Source organism: Hydra vulgaris, chromosome 10 (assembly GCF_038396675.1).
Source record: "Hydra vulgaris chromosome 10, alternate assembly HydraT2T_AEP".
Classification (NCBI taxonomy): Eukaryota; Metazoa; Cnidaria; class Hydrozoa; order Anthoathecata; family Hydridae; genus Hydra; species Hydra vulgaris.
In genome coordinates this window covers 49,797,501-49,811,931 of record NC_088929.1, presented here as the reverse complement: position 1 = coordinate 49,811,931, position 14,431 = coordinate 49,797,501, and the positions used below count along the sequence as shown (strand labels likewise).

At 28.5% G+C, this 14,431-nt stretch overlaps 1 protein-coding gene across 1 annotated transcript; it reads right to left on the bottom strand.

Moving 5' to 3' along the window:
* Positions 1–3,014: 3,014 nt before the first annotated feature.
* On the bottom strand, positions 3,015–4,010 carry LOC136086425 (uncharacterized). Its single transcript, XM_065808722.1, has 2 exons — positions 3,689–4,010; positions 3,015–3,493 (listed from the first exon to the last, which is right to left on the bottom strand). The coding sequence occupies exons 1-2, from the start codon at positions 4,008–4,010 to the stop codon at positions 3,015–3,017; spliced, it is 801 nt and encodes a 266-aa protein (XP_065664794.1).
* Between the last annotated feature and the right edge of the window lie 10,421 nt (positions 4,011–14,431).

Genomic DNA, 14,431 nt, shown 5'->3' with positions numbered 1-14,431 from the left:
TTTCAACATTCTCCATTGTTTTTCCAATTACTGAATTGTTCATGAGTTAAAAAAAGTCTTTTTCAAAATCATTAGTTGCTTTAGTTCTAAGGTTTGTAATTAGTTCAATGTATTCATTTAGCCATGTTAAATGAATTTCTTCAAACTTTATGCCTCTATGAATTATAGTAATCTTTAATCTCATTCTTTCATACAATTTAAGATTTTCATAATGTACTATACACTTTTTCTTTTTATTCAAGTTGGGCACTAATTTTCCAAATTTATCAATATTTAATCTTTCAAGGTGCAAGTGGATAATCGTTATTTTTATCATATAGATATTCAGGGTAATCTAAATCTACCTCTAGTATACATGGAATTGATTTCCACTTTTCTATTTTATTTTCGTGCATCCTTTTAAAAACCATGATTTGGAAGTGGTTTACTCATTGCTCATCCATAAAAATTATTAGCATCTAAATATTGGATGAATGTTGATGGTTTGCTTTAATCATACTCATCACCCATGTACTTATTATTAGAAGTTCCTAACCTATTTAATATCATACTAATTCCACCTCTTATACCTTTCTTTATCATTAGTATCATGTCGTAATCACTTAGCAATTCTAATTTTATTTTTGTTTTCTTCAATGCTGCATCCCAAGCTAATCCTGTTGATGTATAATACCAAGCAGGATCTAATTTATAAGAATTCATACAAACATCTCTAAGATTTTCAAAGACGTCAGCTAGTAAAAGCACATTTGAAACATTGCGCAAGTCATGATAATCTCTAAATGTTTTGCAATTAAACTCATTCCATACATTTTGTGCATGTGAGTAATCATCATCACTTATATCTTCATCGTTTAATTTTGAAAAGAATGATTCTTTCGGTGGTAATTGAGACTCATTAAATCTATTAATAGAATCAACCCAATCATATGGATATACACCTTTTCTGAGTAACAAATCTTTGATAAAGCATCTAAACTAGAAGACATAAATCTATAACTATCTAAGAAATGAATTTCACTTTTAACTTCAAATTTCTTACCTTCTTTAATAAACTCATCAACTTTAATTTCTCTAGAAAAGCTAATACACTTCTCTTCATTGTTTGGTATACAAATTAATTTTTCTCCTGATAATTTCTTTATAAATAAGTAAGAATCATAGCCAGATAAATTGTGAAATAGTACTGGAAAGAATTTTGGAACTTTATAATTTGCATTGTTGAATTTGGTGGTTGAAGTTCGATACGTACTGAATCATGTGTTTCACAATACGATTTATGATTAGATAATGATTCTTCAGAATTAAACCCTAATAAACAACTTCTACAATAATACACTTTTATCCCAGTTTATATTTTCAGCTTGATCTTTAAGATCTTTATCTACTCTTTCAGAATTTTTAGCTGTTGGATTTAATGCTCTTGCAATACACCACTTAAAACATTGATTATCTTCATTCTTTATGTTAATGATTGCCTTTTTAGCTGCTAAATCTTTATCTAATGGAATATACAATTTTGCTTTAAGAGGATTATACTCTATCATATTTATATCCATCTTTATAATAGGAACAAATCTCCAATTTGATCCTAGCTGTTGAAATGATGGTGAGTTTTCTAAAATTTTAGACTTTGCTTCTTCATAAAACTCATTTAAATTTGTAGATTCTAATACTCTAAACTCTTAGTTGTAAACGGCACATCTGCAGTTATAGTTTCTCCTGTTGTAATACTCGTCTTCTCCATTTCAAAAGTGATATCTATATTCACTTTTGATCCTCTATTTTTATTTAGTATTTTAATTGCATTTTTCTTAGCATCTTTAATAAATGAAGAAACATCATATCCATCTATACCTTTAACTGTAAATTGTTTTGTCACACTTTTAACTGCTGATTGTTACAATTTAAATTCTATTGGGTTTTTGTAAAACTTATTATACAACTCTACTACTTTAGATTTTAATGCTTTAATCCTTTCATTAGCTGTTTTTTTAATTTTATCAGGAACAAAAAGCATAATACAATTTGCAATAGAATTATTTGATTCTTTTCGATATACTGATGTATTAGTTGCAATAAAAGGCGCAGGAGTTAAAATTGAAGATGATATATCTGGAATAGGTTCATCTAGTAGATACTCCATATCCATGCGAAGTATATTTTCCATTTTTTTATATGACAAGATTTTATTTTTTTATTTTTTCAGAACTTAATTTTTCAGAAGTTAATTTTTCAATCTTATAACCATTATCAATCATTCCATCACGCAATTCAAGAAATCTATATCCATGCCCAGTTCCACGCTTAGTGCTATATAAGGATTTATATATTGTTTCTTCTCCTGTTTCTATGTTTGTTAATTTAATAGTGATTGGTTTTTTCTTAATTGTTCTTAAACTTTCATATTTTGGGTCTATTTTTTTTTCTCTTCTTTTACTGGATATATTCTAGGTCTTCCAACCGGTCTTTTCTCATTTACTTCTTTTACTGGATGTATTCTAGGTCTTCCAACTGGTCTTTTCTCATCAGTTGCTTTTAAGATGATTGATTCTTTATTTATCAACACATTATCTACAGCAATCATTAACAATGTGACATAATTTTTAGATGTTTGTGAAATGTTATTTTCTTTTAACAACTTCTGCAAGTTTTCTCTTGTATAATACATTTTTATTAAATAAAGAAAAAATTTAATTTACACAAATTTAATTTACCAAAATTTAATAAACAACATTCATTTTATTCCCGTCTGATTGAAATTGTGACATTCTGTCAGATAATACAAGGGCATATGCCTGAGTATTTGCTGGAACAGCTGTATTAAATGTTACTTTAATTATTACATCTGTTTTTGTTGATTTTAATCTTTCTGATTGTTTGCTAACATTAAAAACCATAAGAGGGTATAAATCTTTATAGTCATAAGGAGCTATATTGCTGTGTGTGATCAATTCACTCATTCCATAAAATTTTTCATTAAACACAGCTGCTTCTCTATAAGCTCTTGAAAATTACTGATTTGGGAATGACAAATTATAATCAACAACAGGATATCTGTCTTGATTAAGTATAATGTACATATTATTCAAGTCGCAATGATCAGATATTGAAGGATTAGCATTTTGGTCTCCACTCTTATTTGTTTGAAATCCAGCAATAATGTATCTTGGGTTTTCAGGAGATGTCTTTACACTCAATCTCCAAGAAAATGAAGTAGCTTGTGGAACAGATATAGTTTCACACTGACGCCGACGAAAACTTACTGGAAGTGTCGCTTTTTTTTCGATTTGCTGATAAAGATTACTCCTTTCTAAATCTGATGGGATCACATGTAGCATAAACAATGATATTTTCTTAAGATTAACTTTTCCTGCAGCTACACCAGCAAGCTTAAAAACTGCGTCATCATAACTTTGTCTTACAAGAGTTATTGTATGTTTAAGCCCATAAATAACTTTGCCGTAATCATCACAGAATCCAAAAAGATGTCCTAAAGGTACGCAAAATGAAAATTATCCTTTTGTAGTTAGTTTCTGAATTATGTATGCTTGTCTTAATGCAAACCCTAAGTTATCAGCAAGTACTGCTGTTGTTGTAATATCTTTATACGACAATTGATTTAATCCTTGCGCTAATTAAAAGTCATTTGGGTATTTAAGCATTCCTAACATTGTCGTTGCTTGACCTGGACAATAAACAGCTTCTATATCTTGGTTTAATAATTCGTATGTTATTTGATTAAATAAATGCATAATACCATTATTCGTAAGCGCCACTACATCTGTATTAGCATAAGTTGTTCCATCAGCTTTAACAAGTTGTCCTTCAAATAAGAGAAAAACCTCAGATGGAAGTTTGAACAAATCTTGTTGCTCAATGTTGATTCTTATATCTCCAGCATGTAGATTTACACCATTCACTGGTTCATATTCATAGAATTGAAATCTTTTAATTCCATTATCTACAATCGGCATTTCTGTAAAATTTAATACTCCGGAAGTTGTCATTTTTTTATATACAATATAAAAAAATTTTTTTTGATTGACAATTCTTAAAAAACTATATAAAAAATTTAGCAAGTCTAATATGCAAGTTAAATCTACGCAGGTCGAAGGCCGCGTCCTTTTTTAACTAGATCTTCTTTTCTTATTAATTTTCATTTGATACTTTTTTTACTGATCCTATTGCAGACCCTATCATCATTTTATTTATATTTGTTGTTACCTCATCTGCATTATTTTTTTTAGGTCTTTCAGACCCATTATTAATCAGATCATTAGATGCAACCAAATTTGAAATTATTTCACTAATTTTTTAATTAATAACAGGTTGTGAAACTATTTTTAAAGATGCTTTACCAATTATTTGTTTTTCTTTTTCAACTGCAGCATTTTTAGCAGCTTCTATCACTGATGATAGTTCTTTTCCTGCTGATTTAGCAGCAGTTATTGCAGTTGTTCCTAAATCAGTAGCAGTCATCTTCTTCAACATAGCTGATGATACTCTTGTTACATTTGACGCTTTTATTTGTTTAAATAAATCTCTTATACTTTCAAATATACCACTTCCTCCAATACCATGTTTCTTTATATATCTTTTATTATGAACAACTGGCATTTTTTATGTACTATATATATTTTTTATATACACTGATATATATTATAAATTATTTTGTATTAATTTGTACTGTGAACTATCTATTATACCTTGTCGTAATAATTCATCACAAATTGCAACAGCTTCATTTCTTGCTCCAGTGTTACCTGCTTACCATGCAGCTATACGTAATTCAAGCTTTTCAATAAATGCATTACCCTAATGAGAAAAGGAAGAATTATAGTTTGTACTTTTGTCCCTACTCCTGTTACTTTTGATTTACGCTTCTTATTTATAGCTATCTAAATAGGAGCTATTATTTCTCTGTATTTTCCACTACGAGACGACTTTGGTATGTATGGGTTTGCATCAGAAAGAATTGCATCTGTCAGTATTAATATACTTCGATATTTTTTAAGGTCATCTTCAGTATATAAATTCTTTTCAGGATTAAACTTTACTATCAACTCCCAAAGGCCAGAAGTACCATAATATGTTTCATCATCAATAGTTATATTATTATGATTAATATGTATTGGTTTTTTCCAATATAAAATATATCAACTTTAGAATGCATTCCAAATGTAGTATCTGTAGATTTTTTACTATTAGCATACATTCTTAGATAATCTGTTGCAATTTTTCCTAGCCTCATGCCTTTATTTTCTTCATGATGAGGAAATAGTTTTTTAGAATCAGTTATCATTATCTCTCTATTTGCTTCAGGATAATATTTTGATAAAGAGAGTGCAAATTTATCAGCTTGATCTTGCAGTTTAGATATATTTTCTTTTATTCCATCTAGACTATCAATTAATGGCTTGTGCAATTTTTCTAAGCCTGACTGTAAATTAGTTTCACCCATCTTTTCATATAAATCATTCTGCTTTATTCTTTTTTTAATCTCTAAGAATTCTTTGACAACTTTGTCTCTTTTCAGGATCTTCAATTTTTAGAAATGACATTTTGCTTTTTTTAAAATGAAGATAAAAAAGCACAACGTAAATCGTTTTATGTTTTGACGTTTACGTTTTTACTAAACCTGTTTTTGATTATATTAATTGCCTCATCTCTTCCTTGTTTAATTGGTGATTCTTTAGTTTGTTCATTAATTAATTCGAATTTGTTCTAATTTGCTCAAGCATGGCTTTAAATTTTTCAAGTTCACTAAGTATTAGTTTAAATTCATTGTCATCTATACTTTCATCTACTAAAGCTTTAGAAATATGGTCACTAATTGTGTTTAGTTTTGAATCAGCAAGTACTTTAATCTTTTCATGCTTATCTGCTTTTAAATTTAATTTTTTATTAACTTGCCCTCCTATTAATGATAAAACACCTGCTCCTAATGCTGCACCTTCACATGCATTAGCTACTGGTGCTGCAATTATTGTTGCTAAAAAGCCAATTCCAATAGTTCCAAGTGCCATAGTATTTCTGAAGTCTTATGATACTGATTTATTATACACCCCTCAAAGAAAACAGTGCCACCTATAAATTACATGTGAGCAAGTGAGTTTCCTTAGCTGTGTTGTGGTGAAGGAAACTCTGGTGTAAAACTATACTTTATTTGGTTTATTATTTGTCATTCATTGTATTCATTATTTAAATCATCATACCTTTTACATCATAAGTTTTTCATCATAACTTTTACATCATAAGTTCTACAATTTTAGCATAATATTTTGTTTTATAATTTCTATTGTGTTAAATGTATTTTATCAATGTTTAAATAAAAATAGTGCTTGCTAGTAATGAATTATCAATGGCTAAAATTATTTTTTCAGCTCTATGATACTTTTTACTTAACATTTTTCTCATTTCTCTCTCACTCTCTATTTCTTTTTGAATCTCACTAATTGTGTTTAGGCGATATATATATGCACTAATAATCTTATTTTCTTCATCGGGTGCACTTGGAAGATTTAGATAATTTTATTTAAAGTTTCATTTTCATTTGCAGCATTTTGTATATCTGAATAAACATTATTACATATATTTTTGCTATTAAACTCCATTTTAATAAGTAAAAATAATTATTTAAAAAAATTATTTAAAAAAAAATATTTACAATAAATTCACAAATCTCCTTTTTTAATCAATAGATCAGAATCAGAACTATTAACAACATTTATTATAATATCATCAACAGTTTTTGGCATGTATACAACCAATACATGGATGGCATAGATAATTTAAATATGATGTGTGCATTGTATAAACCAAGGTTAAGAACACAAAGATGATTCATATACATTTGGTTTAATACGAATAAAATTGCTGTTGTTAATGCATGGTTTTTGTACAGACACGATTTAAAGAATTGTTGACCCAACACAAAATTTATTCAATTGCAATGCTTTATTGCAAAAATTGCTGAGAGTCTGATCAAAGTAACATCATCTCGTGGACGACCATCTTTAGATAATATTGCACAGCCTTCAAAAAATTTGCTCGGGTTCAAGAAACTCCTTCAAATGATGTAAGAAAAGATGACCTTGATCATATGCCATGTTACAATTAAAAAAGACAGAGGCGTTTGTCCTGTAAGTCAGGACTTTCATACAGAGCCATGCATTACACTTTAAAAATGTAATGCATGACTTTGTTTTAAGAAAAAAACTGTTTAGAAGTTTTTCATTCATAATCTTTTTATAAATGTACTAATATGTTTATGTTGTATATATATGTTTAATATAAATATTTTAATGACTAATTAGCCGTTGTAAAATGGGTTTTCATGAGTTACTGTTATCATGTGATATGTTTAAGTCTTTGTAAAGTTTGATACCTATCTTTCAAGCCTTAAATTTATTTAACCTCTCCTGGAAAACCTGTTGCTGCTGTAAAATAGAGAACTTAGAAAATGTTATAAATCGCATTTTATGAATATGTCACCAAGTTTTGTCTAACGTCAATATTGCTTGTGGCGGTCTGATAAAATAAAACTTATTTAAATAGAAAACAAAAATAAGCCATTCATTAGCCATTCACAAAATTGCAAGAGCAATTATATGAGGGTTAGCGATCTTTAGTTAGCCTCAATAAGACGTCTCGCAGAATTTGAAAATTGCAGATTCCATAAAAAATTTAAAACATAAAAAATGACGATAGCCGATAAAAATTAAAAAAAAAAACGTGTTTTAGTTGTAGTCAATCCTGTTAAAGTTAAAAACTTAAGTTTTTTTATTAAAATGCTTGAAACTAATATTTAAATGATTGGGGATGTTATTTTGGTTAATTTTGGAAGTTTTGATGTTTGTAAGAATGGTTTTTTAATCGGTCAAAAAGATTTGTTAGGTAAAGTTTTAAATAAAGTATAAATTGTTTCCCACAACTACGATATAATAAATGTCTTTTATGACAATATAGTATTGCAAATTCTATTCTATATTCAGAACCACTGATATCAAGTGTACCATTAAATGCTACTGAAACTCTTGAAGAAAAGCACATTCTTACATTATATGCAGATGTTTGTTCAAAAATTAAAGATCATCAAATATTAAACACAGTCAATTTTGTTGCAGCATACTCTAAAATAATGGAGAAGAACCAAGAAGGTTTTCAAAAAAAAATTTTTTCATTGTTATAATAATATTTAACATTGCTGTATTAATTGTTTTATTAACAAATATTATATCAAATGTCACTAAATTCACAATGCATAAATTACAACAATGCTTAATGGATAAACTAAAAAAAAAAAAAAAAAACGTTTTTTTCGTAATAAATTAATTTAAACTAAATTTCTAATTTATTCTATAGTTATAAAGTACAAAAAAGAAAAAAATTATATTGAATTATCAAAGAATATTTTATTTTAAATATAGAATGAAGAAAAAGCATAAAGTATATTTTGAAGATAAAGACTTATCATACACTGGATTTATTGTTTCATCTCATCGCACTCTTGACTGTCATCAAGGAAATGAAAGAAATTTTAAACTGAAGGCAGAGTAAAGAAAAAAACAAAATGAGAAAGCAGTAAGTTTTTGACACTTTTAAGTTTATATTAAGTGATAATTTATTAGAATGATAATCCTAAGGTTTTATGGTGAACGTATGGACATGAATTCGGATATGGAATACATACATATGGGACACATAAGACTTTATAACTAGATAAGGAGTTTCGTTCTTCGATACAATTTCAGATTTTCACTACTGCCAGCTTTACTATTTTTTTAGTTATTAAGGTGCTTCAAGAAAAATTAACAGACATATTGCAGAGCACAGTGAAAGAGCTTTTAACTAGGTTATGGCCTTCATTACAATGTGTACAAATAGAACTACGTGCTGGACATTTTGTTCTTGGGTGTAATTTACCACCACACCAAAAGCAAGGTTTAGTGGCAGCTTGAGTTTTTGCTGCTGCTACTTTAGGGTATTACAATGGTGGCAGTCAAAGCGATTAAGTTAAGAGCATCTTCGGCTGCTAGTTCCATAGTAAGGGTTATCTAATATAGTACTTTTAGGTTATCTCCTGTAGATTCGAGTAGCCTCTGCCGTATGGAAGGCGAGTAAACTCCTGCAATAAAAAGTATCGCATATTAATAAATTGTTATGCTGTTTGGCGGTAAGAGGCTGTGTTGGACACTTTCTGGCGAACTTATTTTAATAATAATGTTGAAATATTGCAAAATGCTCCGCATAAAACAAATAAAAATTCGAGTTTACTATCTACTGGTATCTTTGCTTTTTCTAAGTATATTACTAGCATCTTTTTCTAATAAATGTAATCTTCTTTGGTCGGATCGTCAAGAAGTAGTTTTTTCAACTCTGATTAGAGTTGCAAATATAACACTTACCAATGTCGCTTATATGGTTAAAATTAGCATTAAACCTAGGAACTCACGGAGCCAGAACTCTAACCACTGCACCAAGGCTGCTGATATACATGCGCTTATATGATAATATGCATCTTTGAGCTGTGTCAAAATAGGTTTATGACCTAATTAAAACAACAGAGACCGATGAGCATCTAGAAAATGTTAAAAAATGTATCATTGGTCAGTTTAGATTTAGGATTTTTTTAAGACCAACTACAGAAATAATTTTGAAAATACTGTCTAAAAGTCTAAAAATACATCACAACATAACCCTGAATGTGCAAGAGATATTTCTATTGTTTGTAGGTATAAAATTTATTTGTGTTTTATGATGTCTCAAGGCATATTGAACCATCTTGGTGAATTGTCATTATAATATTGTCTGCTGTCTTGAGTTAAGTTCGTAATGACTGCTTCCATATGTGTGAATATGTTTCACTTGAGGAAATAAATTATATGCAAATAGTATAATAGTCTAATTAAAAAGACATTAATATAAGTTTAAGTTTCAATATTTAGTTATTAATTTCAAGAATTACATAATCTTAAAATAAAAAGTTACAAGGTTTTCAAAAATTAAATTTTTGAAAAAATGAATTTATATAATTATATAACTTTTAATATATATAATACTTGATATTAATGAAGAAGTGCGGCGCCAGGCACTCATTTTAATTTTATTTAAATTATTTCTAAAATATTTAGGCTGCAGACCATTTTTGCCAAAAACCTAAAACTATTCTGTAGGTTACAAAGAAATTAGATTGTCCTGCCAAGGTTTACAAAAAGAAGGTTTATGAGTTTCCAAATTTAAGGTATTTTTTAATGATTTTAAGTTTTGTCTGTAGTAGTTTATAATATTTATGTTTTTTAATTACTTCCTTTTCTATTTTACATAAATCTATACAAATATTTTTTAAGCATTTAGAAATAAAATATTTGTGATAAAAATAAAAAAAATAATTTGCAACTAAAATGCATAGTTTTATGACCCTTTAAGCACGTCTGGCAATTACGGGTTAATGAAGCTTATCCTTATGTTCATTATTTGAATTATTTGGTTTATAAATATTGTTGACATATATTTTTAAAGCTTGAGAGGGATTCAGAACGGCTGAGGAAAGATGCATAAAAAAAACTGCGATTGGTTTTACTGAAAGCAGAAATATTGTTATGTGTAGAAAGTATATTTTGAGAATATCTGATGTTTCACTTCACAAAAATCATCCTGTTGGAAATGTAAGTTTTTGAAAATAGGCTTTTGAAAATAACTTTGATTATAACTCTTTTTTAAAACATTAACTTTTAATTTTCAAAGGCAGCAGGTTTTAATCAGCAAATTTCAGATGAGCTCATTGTTAAAATTGGTGAACTAGTTGAAGTTGGTATAAAAACCGTTCCAGAGATAAAACGGCATCTTGAAACCTTTGTTAGCATAGATTTTAGTTCCTCTAATATGCCACTTACATCAAACAAACATTTCTTCCCACGCGATGAGATCATCCGAAACCATATGATGAAAGCTAAACGTAAGCTTCGTCACTCTTTAATAGACCAAGACTGTCTGCTTAAAAAGATTACATAATGTGAAGAAAACTTTAAGGAATGTTGTATAAAGTTTCGACAGAAAGGTGAAAGTTCAAAGGACAATGATCCAGTGCTTTAAAATTCTTTGTTGTTTGTTTATCATAATAAAGAGCAAAGAAGACTACTTTTACGATATGATAACGAGCTAGCTCTTCTTGATGCTACATATAGAGCCATCAGATATGCTCTACCTCTATTTTGATTGTCAAAACAAACATAGTTTATTAAACAGTTGCCACCTGTGAAAATGAAACGACAGAGGCAATTACAGAAGCTTTAGTATGTATTAAGAAATGGAATCCTTCATTCCAACCAAAGTTCTTTATGAATGACTATTCAAATGATGAAATAAACTCCCTGGAATCTGTGTTTCCAGGTAGTCCTTTTTATGAAGTTTTATTTGTATAGAAGTTTATTTAGGTTAAAAAATAGTTCTTATATATGTGTATTATAATACCTTAGAATGTAGTGTATTTATTTGCGATTTTCATCGAGAGCAAGCTTGGGAGCAATGGCTATTCAAATCAATTAACGGCTGTTCCACCATAAAAAATAATGTTAAAGTAATGCTCCGACGAATAGCTCATGCAAAAACAATTCCGAATTGTAAAGAAGCTGTAAAGGCATTGAAAGATTCTTATAAATATAAAAATTACCCAAAGCTTATAGACTACTTGAAAAACACTTGGTTTTGTATCAAAAAGGTAAGTACTAATTTCTTAAAGACAAAAGGATTCTACGTACAACTTGACCTGATTGTGAATTTTTTTAAATAGTGCGATTCCGGTTAAAGTTTTTTTTAAGTTATGTTTGATTCTTTTACTAATAACTTTCCCGTCATTTACTATGGCACAAAGCTAATAAATAATTTTAATAAAAATTTTAGTTGATGATACTATAATCTTATAAACAGAGGAAAATAAGGTAACAAAAATTCAAGCTGACTTCTAAGAAGTCCTAATGTTCTTGTCACAGAGCACCGCCACAATTTATAATAAAATCTTGAATGGCGTTTAAGATTTTATTAAATAGAATAAGGTAAAAAAGAACTAAGTGTACAGGTACAAGTTGTATCATTAGTTTCTATGCTTACATGTTTTCATTTAATGTTGTGAATTTCGAGTCTATGTTGTGCAATGTGCCATATGGCAGCAGTTGTATGGCAGTAACATTTTTGAGATTTGAAAAAATAATTTTGCAAGATTTTTGAAAATTATTTTCTATTTTTCTTCACATTCTCAGAGATGGGTGTTTACCTACCAAAAAAATCAATGTTTCAAATACAGTTTTTTAGAAAGAAGAAAAGCTTCGTCCCTTACTGCTATGCTTAGTATTTGCATTGAAGAATTTCTTCCACACAAGTATGACAGGTTAGTCAAAATTTACTAATTCTAACAATTATGCATTAATATTAGTGTATTTGTATATATTGCTTATCGTAATAATAGTTACAGTAATAAAAATAACAATAATAAATATCCTCGTTTGCTATTAAGTTACCGTTTGTTGTAAGCCATGAATTAAATTTAATTAATTGTTTCATAAATCATTTTTGAATTTACTATCCTTATATTATCCATATTTTGTTAACAGAGTTTTATAAATTTTTTTTTATAATATTTACTGTTAGCAATTCTGTAGGTGTCTTGGAATAGTTAATAAAACAATGAAATTAACAGAATTTTATTTTGTGTATAAAAAGCAATCATCATATTTTTAGCTATGTTGATAAAAAGAGAAGGGCAAACTCATTGCATCAAAAATACCATGAGAAAATTCCTAAAAATTTGACTAATTGTCCACGACCTTCGTTGTCATTGCATGAGAATGATTGACAAGTTACATGGTGTGGATTAATCAGGAGTAACTGCTCTGACAAACCGACTTTATAGCGTTCCATCATTTTAGTTTAACAGTAGGCTTATAAACCAATGTTATCTAAGTGACGAAGAACATATACCCACTTGTAGTTGTCCATCTTCGTTCCGTAGTGCATATCTATGCGAGCACCTTTTAGCTATTTTCAAAAACCAAAATCTTTCTTGGTTTGATTTAGGTGCAGTTTACGAGACTCTTCCTATTTTGTTCTAGATTTAGAATCTAAAGAAAGTAATCCAACAATTGCTGAAGAAAGTCCAGGTTTTTTTCTATCTTTAGACAATTCTCCTGAAATTATCAATAGTGATACAGCATTGCAAACAAAATCTGAATCAACCAATATTGATCTAACTTTGAAAACTCGCCAGCACTCGTCGCAAGCATGTAGGGAACTTTTCAATGACATTAAACAGTTGGCTATATAGGGAACTATTGAATGACATTAAACTATGCAGTTCTCAAACTGCGTTAGATAATTTATTTGGAAAGCTACTTAAAGTTATAACTGCCTTAGCTGAAAGTCTTCCGACTGAAAAAGGTATTATTTTACATCCAACACTTCAACCAGAAAACTGGAGCAAATCTATAACAAAGTTACCTAAATCATTTAATCAACCAGTTAGACGCGAAAGAAAGTTAAAGCGAGTTGATGCGATGTATGACCAAAATAAAGTTTTAACAGAAATATATTTGAAAGTTGAAAAGAAAGATTCTTGTAATACTGAAATTATAACAGATCACTTACTTGAAGAAAATCGTAAAATCATTACTGTTCAAAGTGATGTTCAGTTAAATAATGTGTCAATTGAAAAAGTTGAAACTGGCAAAAGCAATGAACATAGCAGAGCCACTATTGGTCAAGTTCATCATGATCGATTTCAAAATAAGCTGCAGCATATTTAGAGTCTCAAATCCTCATTGATTCAAAATGCTGAACTCTTTGAAATTAATAATTGTCAAATGCTTAATTATAACTTATTCACTTTAGCCAACAAATTATTCAGCTAGGTATTGATGTTGGTCTACAAGATCCCTTAAAGGGAAAAGTTAATGCTTTTAATAGGCATCAGTCTCCTCCTTTTTAGAAAAGGTAAATAATTTTACGTAAAATTTATAGACAAAAAAAATTATGTGAAAAAATGCTAAAGACTTTTAAAAAAATTTTAACAAAATGTTTCTCAGCAATAATACAAAAAGTACCTATTTTTATTACAAACAAACACCATTTTTAAAATCTCTATGAAAATACGCTTCTTTTGAGACTAAGGTTGACATACTTTTGAATAACTTTTTTTTCGACAATATTAGGGACTTTACCTGAAATACTAAAGATTTGAACCTAAATATCTTTACAACTTGACGTGATGGTTAAAAATGGTTTGCACATTTGAAATCAGCATATTTAATTTGTTTTAAAAAACCAACTAGTTAACAAGATATGCTCAATAAAATTTTATTTGTTTATCAGTGTAATTGTAGCTAAGTACTTTTTAGTTTAAATGAAAAATAAAAATCAACTAAAAATATTATTCAAT

What these genes read in the sequence shown, in the direction of transcription:
- LOC136086425 (XM_065808722.1), bottom strand. Translation starts at nt 4,010, where the DNA reads ATGACAACTTCCGGAGTATTAAATTTTACAGAAATGCCGATTGTAGAT. An exon ending in AGAAGCTGTTTATTGTCCAG is followed by an intron (nt 3,494 to 3,688) that starts GTCAAGCAACGA and finishes GCGTACCTTTAG; the next exon opens with GACATCTTTTTGGATTCTGT.